The sequence below is a fragment of the Podarcis filfolensis genome, assembly GCF_964270895.1.
Source record: "Podarcis filfolensis genome assembly, chromosome: 8".
Taxonomy (NCBI): domain Eukaryota; kingdom Metazoa; phylum Chordata; class Lepidosauria; order Squamata; family Lacertidae; genus Podarcis; species Podarcis filfolensis.
This window is the reverse complement of record NC_139611.1, coordinates 17,615,645-17,640,930: the sequence shown is the minus strand read 5'-3', so window position 1 is coordinate 17,640,930 and position 25,286 is coordinate 17,615,645. Positions and strand designations below refer to the sequence as shown.

The following is a 25,286-nucleotide window of genomic DNA, read 5'->3' as shown; positions in this document are numbered from 1 at the left end:
ACAACCGCGAAGGGCGCCCAGCGCCAAAACCACAACTCCGCAGCCAGGCGAGCAGCGCCTCAAAGGGGACGCGCCGTCGGGGCAGCCGAAAAAACAACGCGCAAGGCAGCTCCAAAAAGGATAGGAGTATGTCTCTCTGTCGACCCTTTGCAGTGCTGCTTCGATCCCCCACTACACGCACACAAACAAAAAGAGCCCAGAAACACACACCAGACTCCGGGCGCCAAAGCGCTGGCGGCTTCTCGGCTCAGCCTGGCCTGGAGAAGTTGCAGCCCTGGGTCACTTCGGAGGCGCGCTCCAGACAGTCCTTCGCTCCGCGCCAGGCGGCTCTGGTTTGAAGTGGAGGAAAGATGAGTCTCTTCCAATCCTCAACCTCCCCCCCCCCTCCAACTGGCGCGCGCGCGCGCGCGAGACTCCGCCACCGCCCAACAAGTGCAAGTTCTCCCCCCCCCAACATGGGCACATGCTGCCGCCACCGCTCTTAAAATAAATAAATAATCCACCCTCGGTTTTACTTGGCCCGCAAAATACAAGAGGCGCGCATCAATAAGTCTCTTCAACTTTCTAAGCACGCGCGAAAACTTCCGTCTCCGCCGTCGGTTCTTTCGGATTCTGCGGCGCATTTGCGGCGTTCGTTCGTTCACACGCACGAAAGGCGAGTTTCACCTAAAGGCGTGTTTGTGTCAGTTTGACTTTCCGAAAGTAAAAAGGGCAGTTTATAAAAGGTGGGGCGGAGGACAAGGCTTGTGAAAGACGCACTTACAAACCCTCGCCGAACATCATCCCGCACACCCGTTGGCCGACAGCTGTTGCCCCCGCTGGGCATCAAGGGATTCGGCGGTGGAGAGGGAACTGGGAACGCGTCCCCTCGGAAAACCGCGGGAGTTTCCCAAGTTGAAGGGACTCTCTTCTAACACGCGCCGATAGTTAACGCGGTCACGCCCCTCCCACCGGAACGTCGAATCTCCGGGAATGAGCAAAGGAGTCAAGAGTGCCTCTGAACATGAACAGAGCTCTTTCCCCGTAACATTCAGTGAACAATGACCAACCCACCACGCGATTATGGGATAGCGGGGCGCGGAGAGACCTGAACCCAAGCCACATAGCAGTTTAGCAGTTGCACACTAAAACGAAGAGCCCTGTGAAAAAATAAAGCTTACCAAGCCTGTCCCCCCCCCTTCCCTTATCTGAGATCGGGACGATGCAAAGGCTTGTTCCGTCTACCGATTGCTGAGTGAGAGGGAGTTTCAGCCTTCTAAGATCATACACACCCTACCTACTTTTCCCCACCAGCCGCCTGACGAGGAGCCCTGTGCGCCTCGAAAGCCGGCACTTTCGCCCCAGAGAGAAGCCAGCCGAGCAAGCAGAAAGGAGCAGCCCCGTCGCCTGGCGCGCCCCGGCTTCCCGCCCCGGCTAGCTCGCTCTCTTCCCCGCCGGCCGGCCGGCCGGTCGGTCGGTACCTTTGTGCCGGATGCTCCGCTTCCAGTCCTTGGCGGTCTCCCGGCCGCTGACGAACTGGAACTCGTTGGGAGTGAGCCACTCTCCCCGGTAGCGAATGGAGGGCCCTTTGCTGCCCTGGCACAACTTATTGATGTAGAGGAGCGCCTTGTTCTCGCCGCACTCCACCTCGATGCAAGGCTCGCCGTTGTCGAAGAAGGGCTGGAAATCCGGGATGGACGAGAAGCGCTCCAGCATCAGGTCCTCGGGGAGGGGGTGCGGGTGGGAGTGGGCGGCGGCGTGGGGCGCCGCGTGGAAGTCCAGGTAAGCGCGCTGCTGCTGGTGATGGTGGTGGTGGTGTTGGTGGTGCGCAGCGGTGGCGAAGATCTGCTCGTAGGCAGGCGGGTGCGGGGTCACCACGGGGATGGCGGCGGCCGCCAAGGGGACCAGGTAGTCGGGCAAGGTCTCCATGGGCTGGTTAAAGGCGGCCAGCGCCAGCTCCTCGCGGTCCGGGCGCTCCCTCTTGATGGCCGGCATGGTGGCGGCGACAGCGGCGCGCTCAGCCGGCGGCGGCGGCGGCTGCTCTTCCCAGGCTGCAAGTTGCGCGCTTGGAATGAGCCTCCCGCAAGAGCAGCAGCAGCAGCAGCAAAAGCAGCAACAGCCCCAGCACAAGCAGCACCTTGCAGGCGCCGGCTGGAGCGGCGGCGGCGGCGGCGGCGAACCCGCTTGCAAAGCTCCCCAGCGGCGCAGCAGCCAAGGGGCGCCGGGATCCCGCAGCCAGCAACCCGAGCTTAATGCGCCCGGGAGGAGTTCAGAGCGGTGGCGGCGGCAGCGGCGGCAGATCTGCCCCTCCGGGTTAATACTTGACATCTTGGCCAGGGAGAGGGCGCCGCCGCCGCCGCCGCCACAGCTGCCGCCGCCGCCGGAGACATGGTTTCGGTCGCCAAAGGTTTATTGATCTCCACGCACACACCCCGCCGCCGCCGCCCCCCCCCCACAGCCGCGGATCGACCCTGCGCCTCTGCCTAGCGACCTCTTTTCTCTCTCTCTCTTTCTCTCTCCCCCCACCCCCCACTTTCCCGCCTGGAGTATCCCCTTCTGGCTTGCCCTGCCAGCCCACGCAGCCCTCCCTGCTCGTTTGCCTGGCGTTTTATTTTTAATCTGGTTGTGTGCGAGTGGTTCTTTTTTAAATATATATATATATTACAGTCACCTAAAATCTTGCAGCCTTATTTTTTCTCTCCGTTCCACTTTCACTCCCCTGCCCCGCCACTTGCAAAAACCGTAATTTTTTAAACTGCATTTTTTATTTTTAAAATTGCAATTGCTTTAGCGCAACCTTTGCAACATTGCTTTCCTTCCCTCCCACACAAGCAACTTTTCCACAGGTCTGTCTCCCCGCTATTAATAATAATTTTTAAAAACCCACCCACATGCATCCACACGTGCACCTGCAAAAGGGGATATTTCTCAAACGACGCCCCCTCCCAGCGAAGCCTATTGAGATGGTTAGGAAATCAATTTCTAGGCTAGAAATTAAAAGCAACCTAGTATTTAATAAATAAATAAAATTAAAACACTTTCACAGTCGACAATTCCCCCTCCCCAATAAACAGCGCCCTTGCCTTTACTAGAAGTAAGGGGGTTCTATTTGGCTGGGCTTCCTCCTACAGGCACCCCTGATAGAAACATATATATTGATATATTTTCGGAAGTCAGAGTGGAGTTCTGAGACACTCCGACCAAACAAGCTTTTCCCTCCGCTGCCGATTCTCCAACTTGCCCCATTTAAACAGCACAAGGCGCTTGCAAAAAAAAGAGAGAGGCGGAAAAAGTGGAAGGTGGGGGGGTCTGACTAGGAGAGGGGGGTAAGCGACGGACAACCACCTTCTTCAAAGAACCACACAATCGTCTCTCCTGTTGTTGTTTTTTAAAGCCCAAATTAACCTGGGCGGATGGGTTAATAAAGGTTGCTCTTCTTACACGTGGACTCTGGATGCCTTTGGAGTCAGTGGGTGTCACTGGGGCTTTGCCCCCAAACCTGTTTTCAGCTGGAAGGCTCACTGCTGCCTTGGGCAGAAAGAGTGAAAGTCTCTCTACTGTCTCATCGCAACTCTGGTGTTTGGAAAGAATGGGCTTCTGGATTAAGGTAAGTGTGGTGCAGGCAGCTGTGAACCCCTGCACATATTTCTTGGGGGGGGGATTTTTAAGTGATCTTCTCGCAGGCAATCTTACTTAGAGACATTTTCTACATCATGGCTGGGAACCTGAGATCCACCAGAAGATGTTGGGTTCACAACTCCCACCATCTCCAGCTAGCAAGGACAACTGTCAGCACCAGGTTCCCCACTCCACCAATGCATTGCCCATGTTGTCTTCAGGACAAGCGTCTTAAACATCATGGCAGTCCTCTGTCATGGGTCTCAGTCTGACTGCAAATTTTCACTGCAGAAGCAGACCTCTAAGGAGAACAAGGCGTTCCAGGCCAGAGTGGGGCTGACCCCCTTTTTGGATACTGCCCTTGTGTTTTGGACACTACGCAAGGGTCATTGTGTTCTCCAGACAGTATTCTTGGAACCCAGAACCACCACCTCCATCATAAAACTGGCCCCATAAAACTCTTGTATTCCTGTCCTGTTTACAACCTTCCCACTGAAGCATCTGATTGGCCAATGTGAGAACAGGATGTTTTTAAACACCTGGTTTTTTAAATCAAGAATTTTCTCAAGTTTTGTGTGTGTGTGTGTGTGTGTGTGTGTGTGTGTAAACCACTTATTAGGTTTCTTAAAACTGAGCACCATATAAATTTTGCAAAATGTAAAATAAAATAAATAAGCAAAGGATGCTGGATTGGATGGGCCTTTGGCCTGATCCGGGGCAAGGCTCCTTTTAAGTTAATTTAGGTCAGGAAAGGAAGTTATGGAGAACATGTCCTTAGGGAGAGCTCTACATCTAAATATATATAAAGCACGTAACCAAAAATGTAATAATAAAAGAGTTGAATTCAGTGTTAGTCTTACTCAGAGGAGAACCATTGAAATTAATGAACAATTTCAGTGGGTCTACCCTGAAGAAAAGTTAGTCAAATGCAACCCAAAGTGTGGAATTGGATCTCTATTTCATACTACATTTGTTCTAAAAATAAAAATTGGCAGAGCTAGCAGGGGCCAAGAAAAAAATGACTGTGGGGGTGGATCTGGGACCACCAGTTGCCTGTCCTAAAACAACTGTATTTGGCTGCTGTCACAGACAGACTTGTGGGCCACTGTGTCCCTGTTCTGAGGATGATCCAGTCCAGATGTTCTTATATAATATAAAGCAGCTGGAGAAATAATTTTTTAAAAAAACACAAGCAGAACAACAACAACACCCAAACCCCACACCTTTTCTTGACACTCCCTCTTGTTGAATGCCTTGTGCATGGAGGAAGGAGAAAAAAGTGGTGATCTTGGTTTGTGGTTCACAACTTGGGTGTGTCAGGGAGATATCCTACCTAATTGCCACATTTACTGCTTTCCATTAAAAGTTTAATGGCAAGGTTTAAAATATTACATTACATTGTACTGCGTGTTTACTTGCCAATATTTCGCTGTATTTGATTATTTCCTCCGCCTCCCCACAAAAAAAATAATGATGATGATGAGGCAAAGCTTGGCAGGCTGCCTACCAGAAAATGAACCATTTCCCACCCTTCATTTGGAATATTTGAAACTGTTTGTAGACAAGCAGCCCCCCTAAAGCTCTGAGAAAAGAGTGATGCTCAGAGTTTTCTGTCTCCCTGCTGGTCGCCAAGGACAAACCGGCGCCAAAAGCGGTTTGTCAGAGAAGCCTTGTGCCAATCTTGTCAGAGCTGAAGGAGACTCTGAATGCAGGAGGGCACAGGGAGGAACTCCCCAGTTACAGCTGTGCTCTGTAAAAACAACTCGGTAACTTTCTGATGGTGCATCCATGTCCAGTACTAGAGCACCCCTTTGGGAACGCTTTGAGCTCAAGGTCACAACGCGGCCCATCCATCCTCATTTGCAGGGTAACTGAGTGCGATGCAGTCGTTAGAGTGCTGGACTATGACTGGGGAGACCAGGGTTCAGATCCTCACTGGGTGACCTGGAGTCAGTCACGGTCTCTCAGCCTAACCTACCTCTCAGGGTTGTTGTGAGAAGAGCTGCGTACTCCTTGAAGGAAAGGTGGGATTACAGCGGACGCTCAGATTGTGAACATGATCCGTGCAGAAGGCACGTTCGCAACCCGCAGCGCTGCGTCTGCGCACGTGCGGGTTGCGATTCGGCGCTTCTGTACATGCACAAAGTGTGATTTAGCTCTTCTGCACATGTGCGACTGCCGAAACCCAGAAGTAACCCATTCCGGTACTTCCAGGTAACCCAAAAAAAACGCAACCTGAAGCATCTGTAACCTGAGGTATGACTGTATCCAAAATCCACCAGCTCCAAAATTTGCCTATTCTGGCTACATAATAAGAGTCTGCTGGATCATCTGGTCCAGCATCCTGTTTTCACGGTGGCCAAACAAATGTCTGTGGGAAACCCACTAGAGCACTCTCTCTTCCTGAAGTTTCAAGCAACTGGAATTCAGAAGCATTACTGCCTATGACCATCGAGGCTGAACATAGCCATCGTGGCTGGTAGTCATTGATAGCCTTATCCTCCATGAATAGCCCTTGACATAGCATTATCCTCCTACAAAGATTTGTCCAACCCTCTCTTAAAGTGGGTTGGCATCGCTGCCTCCAATAGGAGCAAGTTCCTCAGCTAGTAATTGCTTTCAAGTGATTTAGTGTCAGGGAATGGGCAGAGGAGGAATGGCAGAGACCACCTCCCCAGCCTGACCCTTCCAAGGAGGAGGGAGGAGGAGGAGGAAGACAGTTTAGATCTACAACAGGGGTTTGCAGGAGGTCACAGCTCAGAGGAAGATGAGGGGGAAAGTTGGGAAATAATGGGAGAGGAGGAGGAAGCAGCAGAGGGGCAACAGCTGACGGACACGGTGTCTTTAGAAAGCATTCCAGATCCCCCTCTCCCAGAACCCAGAGAGCCTTGAAAGTAGGAGAGCAAAGAGCTCAAAGACAGAGGGCACATAGCAGCACCCGCAGAAGTGACGAATGAGGAAGTGAGAGAGACAGGTGGTGGAGATTCACTCGGGACAACGCCATTATCCAAGAGGCTGGGTTCTATAGCCTCTCCCTCTAATTACTGAATAAAAAAGGATAGTAAGAAACCTGTCTTTATACTTTCCTGGGCAACCAGCTGGGAGTCGCTGACAGCATCCTGACACTCAGACTAAGATCTGTCCTAGCTTTACTCCTTGCAACTCGATAACTGGGTAGGCCAAGGTCTGAAGTAGGAACATAGGAAGCTGCTTCAGACCCTTGGTCCATCTAGCTCAGCATTGTTGACACATTGGCAACAGCTTTCCAGGGCTTCAGGGGGCGGGGAGATATATTTCACAGCTCTACCTGAAGATGCTGGGGTTGCAACTGTTGTGCCACAACCCTCCCACTCATTTTCTATAAAAGGTGACGTCAGTGACAACTTGAATAAAATATTGGGGGGCTCCAGGTAAGCCCTGCTGTGCATAATCAATCACAAGATGCAGCACACACACACTATTTGAATGGCAATGCTGATCAACTTGGGGGGGGGCAGCTCAAATATTTTATTGGGGGGCGAAGACCCATTGGTCTCTAGGAGTTGGCTCCTATGCTCCCCATTTCTGGAATGTTCTCCCCCGGAAAGCTCGCCTGGTGCCTTCATTACATATCCTAAGGCCTCTGACGGGGAAAAATTTCCCTCCAATAATCTATGATCATTCTTAAATGATCTATGTGTGGGGGGGTATTGTCATTATTACAGTGGTACTTCAGGTTACAGACGCTTCAGGTTACAGACTCCGCTAACCCATAAAGAGTACACAAGGAGTACACAGCAACACAAGGATGGGCTTTTTCACTGGTGTCCCTGTCATGGGATGCTCTCCCTAGGGAGTCATGCCTGGCACCATCTTTATCCAGTTCTAGATACCAGGACAGGACTCCCTCTCCCTGGCTTTTTGCCCTTAATTTGAATGGTACAGTGGCCTCTTTTACTGGAGTTGGACTTGGAGCCCTGCTGCCTTGTTTAACTGTGTTTTTAGTATTTTATTTGAATTGTTGTGTTTTAGGTTTTTATTGAGGTTTTAAATGGTATCCTTGTAAGTTGCTTCAAGTTACTTTGTAGGAAAAGCAACGAATAGTAACAAATAACAACAACAACAACAACAATAATAATAATTCCACAAAGAGGGAGCCTCCATTAATAAAGGCCTATCCCTTGTAACCACTTGGCCAACCAAGGAAAGCAGAAACACTCTTAAGAGGCCCTCCCCCAGCAACAATTTCAGATGTATACACAGGAAGTGTTCTTTGAGTCATTCATCTTCAAGAGGTGGGTCAACACCCCAAACTATGGTAAGTTTTGTTGCCACTGTGGCACCAACGCCACTTTTTTCTTTCCTTCCTGGTGGAGAGAGATAAGGCCCAAAACTTCACACGTATGCTAAAAAGTGTTTTAGAGCAAGTCCCATTTGCAGACTGGGGTTAAAGGTGGATCCTTGGTCTATAAAAGCTGGAGAATATTGCTTTAAGGCACCTTGGTCCCACACCATTTATGGTCTTAAAGGGCAAAATTAGCACTTTAAATTGTCCCTTTAAACTGTGGCTGGAAACCTGCATATAGTTCTTTAAACCCAAGTGATTAGTTCCTGTTAGCAATCTGGTTCCACAGTTTGGACCAGGTGCAGTTTTGCAAGACCAGGGCTTTTTCCCCCCAGCCGGAACTCACTGGAACTAGAAAAAAAGGCCTGTACAAGACTATTCAAAACATCCAAGTCCTTACAGAGTCCTATGTCCATGGCCTAGACTTTTCAGCTTGATATGCCAGATACTGAACTCAACACTTTATGCATGCTAAGTAGGGAGCAACAGTGACTTTTGCAACCTATCAGCTTGTCTTGAATGCAGCGGAAATAATGTCTTGCAAGGAAGTCTGCTTCCCACCCTACCCAGCAACCGAGCTCCTGCAAAGATTATCTTCATTACTTTGCAGATAAGCTATGGTCCCTGTATACTGTAGAGCCCAAAAAGGATATGTAGCAGATTTATTCTGCTTAAAGCTAATGCAGGGACTGTTGAATTCTGTATTATTGTAAGCTATCACATTCTCCAGAAACCATTCCAGAGGCTAAATATGACTCTCTAATTGGAGGTGGGTGTGGAGTCAGTAACAACAGGCATCTTGTTGGCCATTGTGAGGACAGGATGCTGGAGTAGATGGGCCACTGGCCCATTAGGCTAGTCCTAATCATCTGGAGGGTTGCAAGACCCTCCAGCGTTGACTGATTTTAATAAAGCACCAAAACATCTCTCTGGTCAGCTGAGCTCAACCACATGAAAGCCATTGTTTCTCAGCTCTGGACTGGGTGGTGGTAAAGGAATGATGTGGAATTTGACAGGCCACATCCAAGGATAGATATAAATAAGAAGCCAAGTAGGTGGGTGTTGGCTTGGTATACTAGGTTAGTGGGGCTGTGCCCCATCTGACCTAGTAGGCCAGCCTCCATGTCTGTAAAAGGATTTAATTTGGGGGTGTGGGCTGGAGGAAAGAGATACAAACAATAAGTAAATTTGCATGCAAGTGTGCAAAATGGCACCCACCTTCTAATAATGCTCCTGACAGCCACTGATAAATTATTTCCTGGTGCTGACTTTAGCTTCTGTCCCAATGGAGACCCTAGAACAGCATGGGTCTCCAGCTGTTGTTGGACTACAACTCCCACCATCCTTAGCTAGCAGACGTGCCGGCTGAGGCTGATGGGAGTTGTAGTCCGACAACATCTGGAGTGCACCAGGTTGTAGAAGGCCGTCCTAGATCTTTTGCTCCAGGCCGTGTCTAGCACCACCAGGCACATGAGGCCCCAATGTGCTGTGCAGGGCAGCTGGGCAAGCGCCACCAAAGTCCTGCTTGGTGGGATCAGCATCGGAGGTCAGACTAGCCTAAGGCCAGACTGCTTCATTAGGAGAGATGTTTTGACAGCTCAGAGAGGAACAGCCGCCAAAGGGGAGGGGGGCGTAAGGGGGGCTTTGGGTGGGGTGATGGGGCTCGAAGCACTGAGGACATAAGGTCCTATTTAAAAAAATAAAATAAACACCATTACTGGAAAGATCCCAGGTTTCGCCTGCTTTAATCCAGCAGAGACCGAAAAAGGCCAAAGTTCCACAGCGATTTCTCGGAACATAAGAAGAAATCTCCACAAATGCAATAAACATTCCCCCTTTCCTGAGCAAGGCCACATTCACACCATACATTTAAAGCAGTATTACACCACTTTAAACAGTCACCGCTTCCCCTGAAGAATCCTGGGAGCTGTAGTTTGTTCTGGGTGCTGAGATTTGTTAGAAGTTCCGATTCCCCTTTACAGAGCCGCTATTCCCAGAGTGGTTTAGCATTCAATCTCTTTTCCCAGGGAACTCTGGGAACTGTAGCTCTGTGAGGGGGACATGGGGTTCTCACAACCCTCAGCACCCTTTAGCAAACTACACTTCCCAAGATCCTTTGGGGGAAGCCATGATTGTTTAAAGTAGCATGATAGTGCTTTAGATGTCTAGTTCAGGTAGGGCCTAAGTCCTACTCAGCAGAGACCCATTGAAATTAATGGACCTAAGTTACACAGTCTCACTGACTTGAATGGGTCTCTTTTGATTCTCTGCTATCAGGTGTCCCGTGGTTTTTTGTTTGTTTGTTTTTCTTTATTTCCTCCCTCTCTCTGCTGCCCGCCCCCATCCTTTTAGTCTTATTCCCCAGGCAAGGGATTAATTGAAGTAAACCCATTGCCATGACAACCATACAACGTGGAGCTTTAATCAAACAAAACTCCGATAAGATGGGAAAAGGGAAGTAAAGACGGAGAAAGCAAAACCAAAAAAAACCAACAACAACCCCGGGGAAAATATTAAAGAGCCACAGTGAAACTATACCAAAACAGAGACAGGTGGCCTCTCTCTGCCTCCACTGCTGACTTGGTGAATGTTTTATACAGAGTTCAGTCAGAGGCCAGGCACCCTGACTGTGAGCGGGGCAAAGGGGTGCTTGACACCAATGAAGGGCAAGAGACAATCAGGTCAGGGTCTGGGTGGGGCCGCATTCTCTTCCTGGGGCCACATGCCATTGGTGGGTGGGGCCAGGGGCAAAAGTGGGCGGAGCAACACATGCAAATTTTACCTCAGTGCAGCAGGCTAGTTTCTAGATGTACTCACACACACATCTCTATCAAGGCAAGCAAGAGGCATGATCAGGGTCCAAGGACAAGTTTCAAGGCAAGCAAAAACACGCAAGGAGGATGCAGAAGGGTGTGGCCTGGAGAAAGCAGGTGTAGCTGAGGAGGGGGTGTGGCCTGAGGATAGCCCTAGGGGCCAGGTAGAGAGCCCTAGAGGGCTGCTTTTGGTCTCCAGGCCAGGTTCCCCATCCATTTGAAGATAAAACCACCCAACTCCCTTCCCATTCTGTAGACTTCTCTGTAGCATGGCACCAGCAATACCAGTGGCTAACGTGCCCATGCCTTTCCTAGCTCCTACACCCAATGGCATAGGGACGCGGGTGGCGCTGTTGGTTAAACCACAGAGCCTAGGACTTGCCAATCAGAAGGTCGGCGGTTCTAATCCCCGCGACGGGGTGAGCTCACGTTGCTCTGTCCCTGCTCCTGCTAACCTAGCAGTTCGAAAGCAAGTCAAAGTGCAAGTAGATAAATAGGTACCGCTCCAGCGGGAAGGTAAATGACATTTCCGTGCGCTGCTCTGGTTCGCCAGAAGCGGTGTAGTCATATTGGCCACATGACCCAGAAGCTGTACGCTGGCTCCCTCAGCCAATAAAGCGAGATGAGCGCCGCAACCCCAGAGTCGGCCACGACTGGACCTAATGGTCAGGGGTCCCTTTACCTTTACACCCAGTGGCAGGGCTTCATGCTCCAGCACCAGAGGTGGAGAGCAGGCGGGGGTGGGGCATGCATTCTGGGGGCGTGGTGCGCTGCCTGCAGGGGCGGGGCCCCCAGCACGGGTGGGGGGCAGCAGTGATGGAACCCCACCGGGACTGTGCTGATGGGGGTGGTCCCCCCCTCTTCCTCCACCAGTGCCTACACCCAACAGTCAATATCTGCCAGGCTACGCGCCACAAAGGTTTTTCCTAGCCAATCCTGCTTTTCTTTCCAAGCCAGGAGCTTGCTTCAGGCTAGCATGCACAATGACCACCCATGAGTCAGGCAGCTGTGGGCCCCACTCTGAAAATAAGCCAACTAGCCAATTGTGAGTGCTGGTGAGGGGCAACGTGTATCAATCAATAAAAAATGATAGGCATGCATACCTATATGTCTGTAAAAGAGATAAAGGCTGCACATTTAATGCACATTATTTCTCTCTCCCTGCCCACAAGGTACCATGTGAACTGCAATCTAAAAGATAAGGCGCTTCTTCAGGCAGCGCAAAGTTAAACTATGGAACTCTCTCCCACAGGAGGGGCAGCCATGGCCACCAACTTGGAAGGCTTTAAAAGAGGAGAAGGCTGTCCATGGTTGCAGGAAGCAATGCTTCTGGAAACCAGTGGATGGAAACCACAGGAAGGGAGAACGCTCTAGTGCTCGAATCCTGCTTGCGGGTTTCCAAGGCATCTGGTTGGCCATGGTGACAAGAAGATGCTGGAGAAGACTGGCCATTGGCCTGATCCTGCAGGCTCTTCTTAAGTTCTTACTTTACCAAGAGTACTGGGAACTGTAGCCCCGTGAGGGGTAAGCTGCAGTTCCCAGGATTCATAAGCAGAAGTCATGTGCTTTTTAAATCGATGGTGTGTATGCAGCCACAGAGAGGCAAGGGAAGCCTACCCTTAACAATGATTACTTTTCAGCAGGAGTTTTTTTTTTGGGGGGGGGGAGAGATGCACCAATTTCCCTTTGGTCCGCTTCATCTGTCCCTTCTCTCTCCTGCTGACTACTCATCACTGACTCCCGCAAGGGCAGTTCCGAGACAGACACGCCTGCAATTCATCAAAGGGGAGGCATAAGTCTTCAATGACAGGCCTACTGTAGCGTATCACACCGATGCAATGGGATGTTAGCACAGCACAGCAGAGGAGGGGAGAGGAAAGCCCTGGAGGTTGCCAGCCCTCTCGCCACAGCAAGCCAGTCTGGACCTTGCTTTAATGAATCTGTGTGTAATTGCAGTAAAGAGCCAGTCTCCAGAAAGGGGTGGACAAAATCTGTCGACTGCAATTTCTCACCTTAGTTTCTCACTTTCCCAATCTTTTAAGTTCAGTTCACCACCGTTCTGCACTACTTTTGCAATTTTGCTCACAGATCATCAGGGTTTCATTTATCTTTTTGTCAAAGTATTTCTATACTGCCCTCTCATAAAATATCGGTATGTGTGTGCGTGCACACAGCAATATATGGTGAGACATTAAAAGCAGGGCAGAACAATAATTAAAAATGACTGGCTACTCAAGAAAATCTTAAACAACTGCATAGGGCTGTCGGCATAAAAAGGACTTCAAGAGATGCATCTCTGCTGGAAGAACTGATGGAAAAATCGGTATAAAATGAGAATTCCTTGGATGCCAAGATCCAGGGTTGTGGCAAGTACTCTTTGGTGAGAGAACCCAAGCAGAGATTTAAAATCATAAGATATTCAGTAAAGTAAAATGTGGGAATATAGGCTGTTAGATCTTTAAAATATGTCCTTGTGAGTTCCAAAACTCCCTTCTTCCCTTAGCGTAGACAAAGACCACACATTTGGTAAGTTAAAAATGGCTTACTTACAAACTCTCCAAACTCAGATTCATGTGCTTTTCCATACAGCATTCGGGAAAATTTGCACAGGCAGTAACAACTGGCTTAGATACAGTGGTGAAAGTTCCTAAATTATTAGTATAGGAACACAAGAATGGCTTGTGAGAGCCATGCGGCTAAGCTGGAGCAACCAGCTTGTTTTGGAAAAGTGTACATTAGGTTAAATTTGCCTTTCAATGCAAACTGAATCAAATATCTCTCCCAACAGCAAACCATTCTGTTTTCAGATTTTAAAATAACGATAAAAATTATTCATCTTTCTTCCAGCCTCCAGCCACCCGCTTGGCTATAAGATAGGGCCAGCTTTAGACAGATTTTTTTCCTTTTTTAATTTTATCTGGACAGGGCAGCTTCTGTCTTTAACCCAATCACTGACGGGAGTTGGGTAGCAGACCAGCTGCTCCCAGAGCCTGAGCCCTAGTCAAAGCAACATCAAAGACAGAATCACAAGGCCTTTCAGCTTACATTTGGCACCTGAGTTTCCCGTTTTATCTCTCTCCCCCTTTTGTGTTTGTAGTCTTGAAAGAAGGTTCTGAGTTGCAGCACAGAAGTGAGGGGCAAGGTAGGAACCCGCCATTTATCCACTGATCTGACAGCAGGACATGCCCCCCCCCTTCCTCCAACACATGCACACATGTCGAAGCACTCAGGAAGTGCGCCCAAACTTTGCTGGAGCTATCAGACAGGTACATTACCAGGCTTGGCACCAGTCACTAAGGCCCCAATATGGCAGAGCCTGCTGTTGACTACTGCCCTTGCTCCTCCTTTCCCCCCAGTGCTGAACAATTGCAAGTCACAGTTTAAGATCATGGGAAGATGGATCAGTTCAAAGGTCCATCTATTGCAGCATCCTGCTTGCTTGGATTCTGATTCTGGACCATGTCAAGGACTGGCTGGGTGCGGAGGAATGGTGGGAAGAACCAGCTGGGGAACCACCAAGGGAAGAAGGCTCAGAGCCCAGGGCGGGGTGGGTGGGTGGGACAACAATGAGTGGTCAGAGGGAGAAGACTGGGAAGAGGAGGTGTTAGAAGCTGAAGAGGAAACAGGGCTTAGTGAGCTGGGAGAGTCATGGCAGAGAGATGTCCAGAATCAGAAGCTGAAGCAGGAAAGTGGGGGAAAGGAGAGTCATAGACAACAAGCTCCCCACACCACCACCCCCAGTCTCCCAGGACCAGAAGAGGCGTGAAGCAGGAGGAGCAAAGACAGGCACACAGGTGCACTCTCCACTTGCTCAGAAAAAATACCAGAGAGGAGGAGACAGGGGAGGTGGGGACCTTTAGTCTCAGCAACTGATCCATGGGGCAAGACCTGCTCGGGAAGAGTTCCTGTGATCATTAGGCACGGCATTCCACCAAGTCTGTGCAGATCCCGTTTTTGCTAATACAGTGGTACCTCGGGTTACATATGCTTCAGGTTACATAAGCTTCAGGTTGCAGACTCCGCTAACCCAGAAATAGTATCTAGGGTTAAGAACTTTGCTTCAGGATGAGAACAGAAATTGTGCTTCAGTGGCGCAGCGGCAGCAGGAGGCCCCATTACCTAAAGTGGTGCTTCAGGTTAAGAACAGTTTCAGGTTAAGAATGGACCTCCAGAACGAATTAAGTTCTTAACCCAAGGTACCACTGTAAAGAGTTAACTCCAAATTTGAATAGTGTGGCTTACTGCCAGCTCGCTCTGTGACAAACCAGACCTGGACATGGTTCTGGTTGCTGTCCCATTGGTGCAGCTGCTGACAAGTCACTTGTTGCCCAGTAAAAACAGGACAAATGCACACATAGGCAGAAGAACAGGGAGGGAGATAGAATTACAAAGTGAAGCCAAAAGGCTTAGCAGCGCAAGAGACAGTGAAAAGGCAATTCAGTCAAAAGAGTAAGGCAGGGGCATGGAAGCTTTTATTCCACAAAGGGCTGTGTTCCCTTTGAGGCAGTCTGCTGTGGCTGAATGCTGATGGTAAGTGATGGGCTATGCTCAAACCAGTGGTGAGTGACACCAGATCTCAGAGGGGGTGTGGCATCCCTTATCTCTCACTCTCTTTCTTCAACCTCCTTCTCCCCTTCCTTGACACCCTCATGAAATTAAGATGAGGGTTGTGGGTTGTCCACCCTTGGAGCAAAAGATACTGGATGGGAGTAGAAATAAGCCACTTTCATCCGGCATGTAATTGGTAAAGCCAGATGAATAGTGTGCTATGTGATAAACAACTTTCTCTTGGGGGTGGGGAGGGAATTCCTGCGGCAGCTTAAAAACCAACGACATAAACAAGCCACCCCCAGTCTCCATTGATTCCAAGCTCAATACAGTCAAATCTAGAAATGAGGAACCCATCACACCAGCCTGATATGTGCTGATTTATGCTCCATACCAACAGTGCATTTAAAGCACATGGTTTTCCCTAAGGAATTATAAAACTGTAGTTTGTTAAGGGTGCTGGGAAATGTAGCCCAGTTGGGGTAAACAACGGTTCCCTGTGTTGTTGTTGTTTTGGGGGGCTGCTTTGTTTGTGTTTGTGTGTGTGCAGCTTTTAACAGGGTCCTTTTCCTTGTGGTGAAAAAAGAACTAGTAGCCTCTAGGGTTTGTTGCTGGTGTTGCCATTTCTGTTTGTTTGCAAAGATGCCCATTGAGCATGAGGATGACACTCAGAGGGTTTTAGTCTATAAAGCAGCATCCATTGCTTTATACTGAGCCAGACCATTGGTCCACCTGTCTTGGCATTGTTGACATTGACAGGCAAAGACACTCCAGGGATTCTGCCAGACATCTTCACTCAGCTCTACCAAGGGACGGAACCTGAGACTTTCTGCGTGTAAAGCAGGTGCACTTACCACTGAAAAACAGCCCCTGCGTTGATGATAACATACAAAAATAAGATACAAAAATGAGAATTAAGAGCATAAGTAGAGCCCTGCTGGATCAGGCCCATCTAGTCCAGCCTCCTGTTCTCACAGTGGCCAGCCAGATGCCCATGGGAAACCTGCAAACAGGACCTGGGCACAATAACCCTCTCCCCTCCTGCGGTTTCCAGCATCTGAGATTCAGAAGCATCACTGCCTCTGACTATGGAGTCACAGCACAGCCATCGGTAGCCCTCGCTTCTGTGCATTGGTCCTCTTTTAACACCCTCTAGATTAGCGGCCATCCCTGCCTCCTGTGGGAGTGTGTTCCATAGTTTAACTAAGTGCTGCATGAAGGAATTCTTTCTTTTATCTCTCCTTCAATTCACATTATGCATTATATTAGGGGAAATTGCTTTAAAAAATGTGTGCATGTGAACCGAAACTGCATATAAACGTGTGTTTATTAGGATAAGCCCACACTAAAATGCTGATAATTCTTTTTATGAGGAAAAAAACAAAACATCGCTGTGGAAATGTGGAGAATGTAATTTTTTAAAAAATGAAAAGAAAAGAGAGGAAAAACTAAGAAGACAGAAGTGGACAGATTTAACCGTCCCTAATACACATGGTATACCAAGGTGGCCTCCCGGCTTCTCAGGGTGATATGGCAGTAGACTTGTCCATTCCTAGGAAACATACGTACACAGATGTATCTCAGCCTCCAGCCATCAGAGAAAGGTCTTCTAGCCATTAATGCCCATTGACGGAACATCTTTGCTAATAGCTCAAGAAAAGGCTAAGGGAAAGGTCACCTCATCCCTCAGCTGCTATTGCAGTGTGCTACCAAGAGCGGTGTGCCATGGTGGGGCGATTCTGCCAACCTCTTCGTCCTGCCCATGGTTTCTGGTGAAACAGCTGCTGTGGACCAGCAACACATGAAAAAGAAAGGCTTGTTTAAGGCAGCTTCTTTGTTTACAGTACTACACACAGGTCTGGCAGTTTGGATATCTGAACCTGTAGTGGGTGGTGTGTATAAGCGAGGTTTGGGTACTAATTTCTTGTGTTTGGATAAGTGATTTTTTAAATAACGAGCGTTTGGATAGCGGGACCTGCGTGTATGTGTAAAGGAAGCCATATATCCTAAAGACACCACAGTCTCCAGTGTCCTTCATTTCATGGAAACCGAACCCTGGGAAAGTGCAGGTACCCCTGGAGTCTCTCACTGCTCAGAGACCGGGGTTGTCTTGACATAATTCAGGGCCTCATCAAATTATAGAATTGTAAAGTTGGAAGGGACCCTGAGGATCATCTAGTTCACCCCCCTGCAATGCAGGAATATGCAGGGATGTGCACAATTGTGTTGTGAGGATGTGGCCAAAGTACTCAGATGCTGAACACAAAAATATTCATACTCCAAGGCAATTCTGTCTCTAAACACACACACACACACACACACACACACACACACTCATCACAGTTCTTCCTCTACTTTTAACTGGGCATGTCTGGAGTGGATGCTTCCAGGCTCCCAAAAGCCTCTCTCTCTCTCTCTCTCTCTCTCTCTCTCTCTCTCTCTCTCTCTCTCTCTCTCTCCCTCCCTCTCTGGCCAAGCCAAAGACAATGTAAGCTTATCCTAATGAGATTTTGAGCATTGCTTATCCCTTCAGTTCACCGAGGTTAAGTGCTATTGTAACTCAGCGACTGAAGCGGACTTTACAACCATTCTTTCAATTTTGTGGCAGAATGAAACAAGCTTGTATGAGGATCATGATGAGAATATTTACCCCTATTATTATTATTATTATTATTAGCAAGCCCAATGTGTGTACACTACTATCAGGCCTCCTAAAGGGCCACCCATGCCCAGAACAGAATTTATCAGATCTACACTTTCTGAAACAATCTGAGGACTGGAACACAACCATCTGAATCTTGCAATACAGTTTTCCAACTACACTACGTTTACAAACATGCATATTTTAGGGGAACAAGTGCATAAATGTAAATATATCAGTGAAAACAATGTACAAAAGCTGCCTTATAACAGGAGATATTGCTTGCAAAAAGATGTGCATATTAAGGAAAATAATTAGGATAAATTCGCACTAAAATACTGGAAAATTTTCATGAATATTCACTTTAAAGAGAATTGGAAAATTGCTGAAGAAATGTAGAGAACTGAATTTAAGATCGGGGAAAATGAGAAACCAAGAGAACCAAAACTGAAAGATCCTTCAGTTCCCATGCAGGGAAGAATATTGGAATCTGTGTTAGTGAAAGGGCATTGGTTCATCTAGCCCAGTACTGTCTGCACTGCCTGGCAGCATCAATTCTTCAGGGCTCTCTCATCATTTGCCACCTGATCCTTTTAATCAGATATGCTGGGAATTGAACCCGAGACCTTTGGCATGCAAAGCAGATACTTCATCACCAACCTATAGCCTCTCTCCCCACCCCATCCCATGAGCTGCTTTCAACCAATACAAACAGTTGGTCTGTTTAGCTCATTAAAGTCTATTTTGGATTGTCCACAGCTCTCCAGGGTTCTAGAGTCTCAGCCAGGCAAAAGTTTAACTACCTGAGGATTTTCAGCAGAACCTTTGCATGCAAAGGTGTATGTGCTCCACAATTTAGCTAAAGACTCACACCCAATGGAAGGACACAGAAATATCTGCCTTATCCTTACTCATACTGTTTGTCAATCTAGCCCAGCACTGTCTGCTCTGACTGGCAGTGGTGTCTGGCAGAAGACTTCTGCCATCCAGTGGAGGTTGGTCCGCCAGGGCAAATGGGGAGCTGTTCCACTAACCTCAGCCAGCCCTCACCTCACTTCCCTGCCTCTTTTCTTACAACCAGTCCAATGGGATGGCCCTGCCTGTCAGCTTCCTCCTCCTCAGTCTCAGTGTTGCCTCTTGCAGAACTCATTAGGGAGGAGGATGGGGACAAACCTAGAATTAATTGGCTCTGCCTGTCACTGACTCAGACTGCACCTACTGTTGGTCTCCCTGCCTTCTGCCCCACCAATCCCCATGGGCGCCAGCTGCCACTGTAGACTGGGCTGCTTCAAATCTCATTCCTTCCATGGACTCATTAGCTGGACTTGCAACAATTCTCTCTCTCTCCCAACCCTCCCTCCCTCTTCCAACCTTCTATCTACAGTAACACTACTACCAGCCTACCTTGCAGTGCCGTTGTGTGATGACTGTTTCCAAAGGCATGCATGATGTTCTTTGTAAAGTATATTGCATCAGCATCAGTCTGCCTCAAGAGAAAATGGAGGGTGCATCCCAGGGTGAAGTCTAACTGCTGCGTTGCAGCACCAAAGAGACCTCCCCAGGGTGCAAGCCTAGGCGGTGTGTATGGAGGTCCTGGGCTGCCCAGAAGACAAGACCTACCTCTCAGCATCGCTGATGTGGTCCAAATGAAAGCAATATATTTGGCACCAACTTGGCTGCAGGAGTTGCCAGAAGGAGGCGTAGAAGGCACCATCCAACGATCTAAGGGACTTCACTCTAGATTTGTGTACTGTTTACTTCTTAGGTTTTTCTTCTCCCAAAGATATCCCACAAAGCACCGGGGGTTTAGGATCAGAGTTTTCCTTCTCCTAGATGGGTTACCTTCCCAGATTGACAAGCCCCATCTGCCCCTCACTTCCCACCGCAGCACGTGCAGAAACCACCTTCTTGACTTTTGGACCCACTATTGGTCTCATCTGCTCAATCCACCAGAACCTGTCTTTGCATGCATGTCAAGTATATGGTGCTATGGGAAACATTGTTATACGGATATAATTCCAGGACCCTTGACAGCTTCCATGTCAAGCCGCTTCTTGCGAAGCAGAGCAGCGCACAGAAACGCCGTTTACCTTCCCGCCGGAGCAGTACCTATTTGTCTACTTGCACTTTGACGTGCTTTCAAACTGCTAGGTTGGCAGGAGCAGGCACCGAGCAACGGGAGCTCACCCCGTCGCGGGGATTCGAACCGCTGACCTTCTGATCAGCAAGTCCTAGGCTCTGTGGTTTAACCCACAGCGCCACCCGCGTCCCATCCCAAAGGTAGAAAGAATTATTTAGAGCTTGGGTTTAAACAAGAGTGCGGGAAACTTCTGTGTGGCTCCTTCACATTCTCTGGTATGCCTGGGTCTCAAGCCTGTTGATTTCTCTGTGCCCCCCCTCCCCTGTACCCCACCTGCCATCGCCCACCTGCCAGCCACGGTCTTGATGCACACATGGCAGCTGCGATGGCTTCTCCCGGTGTAATTAACAAGGAGCAAAGGCCTTTGGGGATGCATTAGCCCCGCTTCAGGCAGCCGAGAGCGGATGGGAAAATAAATGGGCTCGGGAGCTCTGGGGACATTAGCGGGCCTGCAGACAGCGAGGAGGCAGCAAGTGGAAAAGAAATACTGCTAGCCAAAAGGGGGGAAGGATATTTACGTCCATTCCTCTTCCGTGCAGTGCGGCGGGGAGAAAGGGAGACGAACCGAACCGGAGAGAGCCAGGAAGGAGATTGAAGGCGCAGGGTAAGATGCTTGACATTTAGCACTAGCACAAAGCCTTGTTGAGCTGCATGGAGAAGGGGGCGATGCTAAGCCATAAGGTGGGGATCTGAGTGCAAAAAAAAAAGAACCTTGAAAGAGCTCAGCTGCTGGATCTGGCCAAAGTACCATCTAGTCCAGTCCTGTTCTCATAGCAGGCAATTAGATGCCTCCGTGGGAAATCTGCAAACAGAACCTGAGTGCAATAGCACTCTCTCTCCACTTGCAATTCCCAGAAACTGGTATTTAGAGGCATTTTGCCTCTGACAGTGGAGGGATAACATAGCCATTGTAGCTAGTAGACATTGCTAGCCCTAACCTCTATAAATTTGTCAAATTCTCTTCCGAGAAGAGTATCATGAATAAGAACAGGAGATAGGCGCTCCTGGGTCAAGCCAAAGGAGCATCTAGTCCACCTATGGACTGGAGGCACCTATGGAGGTCCCTATGGGAAGCCCCCAAGCAGGATGTGCCTGCAACAGCCACTCTCCTGACTCTGACCGGCACATCATGCTTATTCCTTTACACAGGAACCCAGCCAGAACAGACCAAAGAGGCATATCTAGCCTAGCATACTGATTCATGCAATGCCCGCCTATGGATGCTTAAGAACATGAGAAGAAAAAAGAAAGAAGAGCCTGATAGATCAGACCAATGGCCCATCTAGTTTAACTTCCTGTTCTCAGAATGGCCAAGTTTCCAGCAACCGGTAGTCAGAAGCACTGCTGCTTCTGAACATGCAGGCAGAGCATAGCCATGGTAGCCATTGATAGCCTTAACCTTCATGAATTTGTCTAATCCTCTTTTAAAGCCATCCTAGTTGGTGGTTATCACTACTTCCTGTAGGAGTGAGTTCCATATTGTTACTATGCACTTCAGGATGGGGACAAGGTAATTAGCAAATCTGTCCTTGAGATATCACAAACTGCTCGTCAGAAACAGGTGTGTTTCTTTAATCTATTGATCCCCCGCCCCCATAAATCTGGAATAAATTGGGTAGGGAATACAGGGTGGCGTCTTGATGCAGACAACACTGCGGCCATATCCACAACATACATTAGAAACACTATTATACCAGTTTAACAGTCATGGTTTTCTGCGCCCCGCCCCCCCCGGCCAAAAACTCCTAGGAACTGTAGTTTGCTGTTTGCTGGTGAGTTGTTTGGAAAGCCTCTTTTCCTTTCACAGAACTACAATTAACAGTGTGGTTTAACAACCAAACCCTCTTCACAAGGAACTGGGAACCTCAGGCCCAGGTGTGTGGCAGGTTGTGGCTCTCCAGGCCTCTCCACCAAGCCCTCAGGATTCTCCCCAGGCCACACCCCTCAATGGCCTTACTCTGCACCCTCCTTGAGGGCTCACACGTGTCTTTGAATACTGATAATAATTCTTGGTTGCCTGGATGCAGGACAGTAGAAACCAGCCTACTGTGCAAAGGTAAAATTTACATTTGTTGTTCTAGTCCCGTTTGCCTCTGGCCCAGCCCACAACTGGCATGTCCCCCCCCCCCGCATTTGCCCAGAAGGGAATGTGGCCCTCAGGCTGAAAAGGGTTCTCCACACCCACCCTTAAGAAAAAGGAGAAGCCTGAAAAGGAAGTCTGAACAGCCTCTAGCATCACCCCCCCCAGAAGGCCTCCTTTTTAACTGCTCCCCCTCCCCACAACATACACATACACACCACCGTCAACAAGCTGCATAATTAACAGCCTGACAACTGGGGCAAGCTACATGAAGGGAAACCAGCCAGCCCTGGGAGTAGGGGGAGAAGAAGGGTGAAATGTTAATTAAGGCCTGTAAACCATTTTAAAATCATTGGAAAAAGGTGCCACAGCAGAACATCCAGCCCTTGACCAAATAAAACGTTTTTATTTTTTAAAATAGTGCAGCAAAGAAGATGTCGGCAGGAAAACTTGACTTCCTTTGCAGGAGGTTCTTTCAGAATGTGTCATAGTGAGCCTCCCTGAGTCAAGAAAATTACTTTTCTTCTTTTTCCAGTTTTTGGGGACATCATCAGGACTGACACCCAGATATTCAGCTGCCTGAGGCAAAGGGACATGTACTGTATTGTTTCATGTACAGCTTGCATTGGGTACACTCTGCAGAATCTTCAAGCAGGGCTGTCTGAAACCCTGGAGAGCTGCTGCCAGTCAGTGCAGACAATACTGAGCCAGATGGACCAATATTCTGACCCTGTATAAAGGCTCCTATGTTCCCATGTCTTAAGGGAAGGGCCGTAATTCAGTGGGAGAATATTTACTTTTCATGAAGAAGATGACAGGCTCAATCGCCGGAATCTCCTGCTGGGCCTGGAAATGTCACCTGCCTGAAACTCTGAAGTACTACTGCCAGTCAGTGTAGACAGTACTGAGTAGAATGGACCAATGGATAAGTCAGCTTCCTATGTTCCTACGTAAAGGTAAAGGTACCCCTGACTGTTAGGTCCAGTCGCGGACGACTCTGGGGTTGCGGTGCTCATCTCACTCTATAGGCCGAGGGAGCTGGCGTTTGTCTGCACACAGCTTCCAGGTCATGTGGCCAGCATGACTAAGCTGCTTCTGGTGAGCCAGAGCAGCGTATGGAAACACCCTTTACCTTCCCGCCAGAGTGGTACCTATTTATCTACTTGCACTTTGACGTGCTTTTGAACTGCTAGGTTGGCAGGAACTAGGACCGAGCAACGGGAGCTCACCCCGTTGCCGGGATTCGAACCGCCGACCTTCTGATTGGCAAGTCCTGGGCTCTGTGATTTAGACCACAGCGCCACCCGTGTCCCTATGTTCCTACATAAATTGGTATAAAATCAATTTTTTGCTTTACAGGGAAGATAAGAGCTTTGGCTCATTAACTGGCCCACCTCCAAAGGCACAAGATGCTGGCAAACAAATTCTGTCAGCTGTTCAAGCCTTTAGCGCAGAGATGGGCAACTGGGTGGCCCTCCAGATGTTGCCAACACTGCAACTCCCCATCACCCCCGGTCACTGTGCACATCGGGAGAGATCAGGTTCCCCAACCCTGTTTTATATGTTTTCACTCATAGGGTGACAAGCAGAAATCCAACAGGTGCAGCAGCTCTCCGCCTCTATGCCCAGGAAACGAGGCTTCACCCTTGTATTCCTGTCCACCAGCTGGTCGTCCCTGAAAGAATGGAGGAACCAACCCGTTTCTTTCTTTTCCGATAATAAGCAATATACTTAGGCAAGAATGCAATGGGTGAATCTTAGCTTCCGATGATGGGGGAAACGGCGGGTGAGTGGGCGTCGGAAATCATATAGTGTCCCACCTCCGAGAAAGCCCTGCTAAGAAAGTTTGGCTAGCTGGAACTGTTGGGGAGGCGTCGTTGCTCCGGATCCCCCTTGCGCGGGGTCCCTTTCTCCTCCGCCGCCGCCGCCGCCTCCCCCGGCAGCTTGGCAGCCGCCCCGGAGCCGCCGCGCCGCCGCCGCCACCGCGGGAGAGAGGTAATAAATAACCCGGCGAGAGGAGCGGCGGAGCCCAGAGGGCGGCGCAGACCCTGCTTCTGCCGCCGCCGCCGCGGTTGGAAACTCCTCCAGGCCTCCCGCCCCCGGTCGCCTGGAGCCGGCCGGGCCAGACGGAGGAAGGAAAGCAGGCGGGCGGGCAGGAAGGAGGCGCGCTCCCAAGCAGCCCCATCGCCCCCGGGGCGCGCAGCAGGACGAGGCGGAGGCAGGCAGCCAGCTAGCTAAGCAGCCTCCTCGCTCGGCGAGCTTCGCCAGCGGCCAGAGCAACTCCCGGCTTTGCCTGCCTGCGCGCCCTGCTCCGCGCGTTGCTTCGCCTTTTGGGACGAGGGGGCGAGGGGGTTCCACGTGGCACCGGATCAGGGCCCAAGGAGGCGAGAGAACGAAGCCACCCACTGACACCCACCCACCCAGGCTGCGGTTTCATTGCTTGCTGCAAATTTCTGTTTGGATCCCAAGGGGCCAACCGGATGCCACCTAGGTGCGATTGAAACAGCCCCTAGGGGGAAAAAGACAACAACCCCAAAACTGACAGCTGCTTTCGGCGCCCCCAGACACCCTCACGGTCTCCCTCCACTCTTTGCCACTCCTAATATAGCTCGATGAGGCTTAGTGGGCGAGTTCACTCACCCTCTCCTTTCCCTCCCCAGGGAAAACAAAAATGTATAAAAGGAACCGAAATGGGAACTCTCCTTAACACCCACCCCCTGCCCAATATACACATGCACACTTGATAGTAGGGTTGGGGTGCTGCCCTATATGTGATCCTCTGCATAAGCAGTTTTTTAAAGAGAGCATAATAAACTGCCTTATAGGCCACTGGTCCACCTAGCTCAGTATTGTCTGCACAGACTGGCAGCAGCTGTACAGTGTTCCAGGCAGCAGACATTCCCTGGGAACTGTAGTTTGCTCACAGTGCTGTGAAATGGAGCACTGGGGAGGGGAACTACAGCTCCCAGGATTGGGGGGGGGGGGAGTCATGTGCTTTAAATGTGCATTGGCTATGCTCTGGTGGCTATGCTGTGCCTGCACAGCTGGAGGCAGTAATGACACAGAAGGGGAGATCGCTTTTACATTCGGGTCTTGCTTGTGGGCATCTGGTTGAAAACAGTGAAAACGGGATGCTTAGGATA

The 25,286-nt window shown here is 49.6% G+C and overlaps 1 protein-coding gene and 1 long non-coding RNA gene across 11 annotated transcripts in view; one reads left to right on the top strand and one right to left on the bottom strand.

Annotated features, from left to right (window-relative positions):
• Window positions 1-25,286, top strand: part of LOC310769620 — a 343,443-nt gene that overhangs the window by 63,404 nt on the left and 254,753 nt on the right. The gene's annotated exons all lie outside the window — the stretch shown is intronic.
• The window catches only part of SAMD11 (sterile alpha motif domain containing 11), a 317,484-nt gene that overhangs the window by 158,830 nt on the left and 133,368 nt on the right, over window positions 1-25,286 (bottom strand). The window contains exon 1 of one of the 10 annotated variants that reach the window (XM_083628575.1): window positions 1,461-2,384. The exons of 3 other annotated variants lie outside the window; for them this stretch is intronic. In XM_083628575.1, coding sequence (XP_083484701.1) covers window positions 1,461-2,307 — 847 coding nt within the window. In that variant the 5' untranslated portion in view covers window positions 2,308-2,384. Of the gene's footprint in view, window positions 1-210; window positions 386-763; window positions 888-1,460; window positions 2,385-25,286 lie in introns of those variants that run through there. 6 more of the 10 variants (XM_083628574.1, XM_083628573.1, XM_083628566.1 and 3 more) reach the window with 6 other exon arrangements.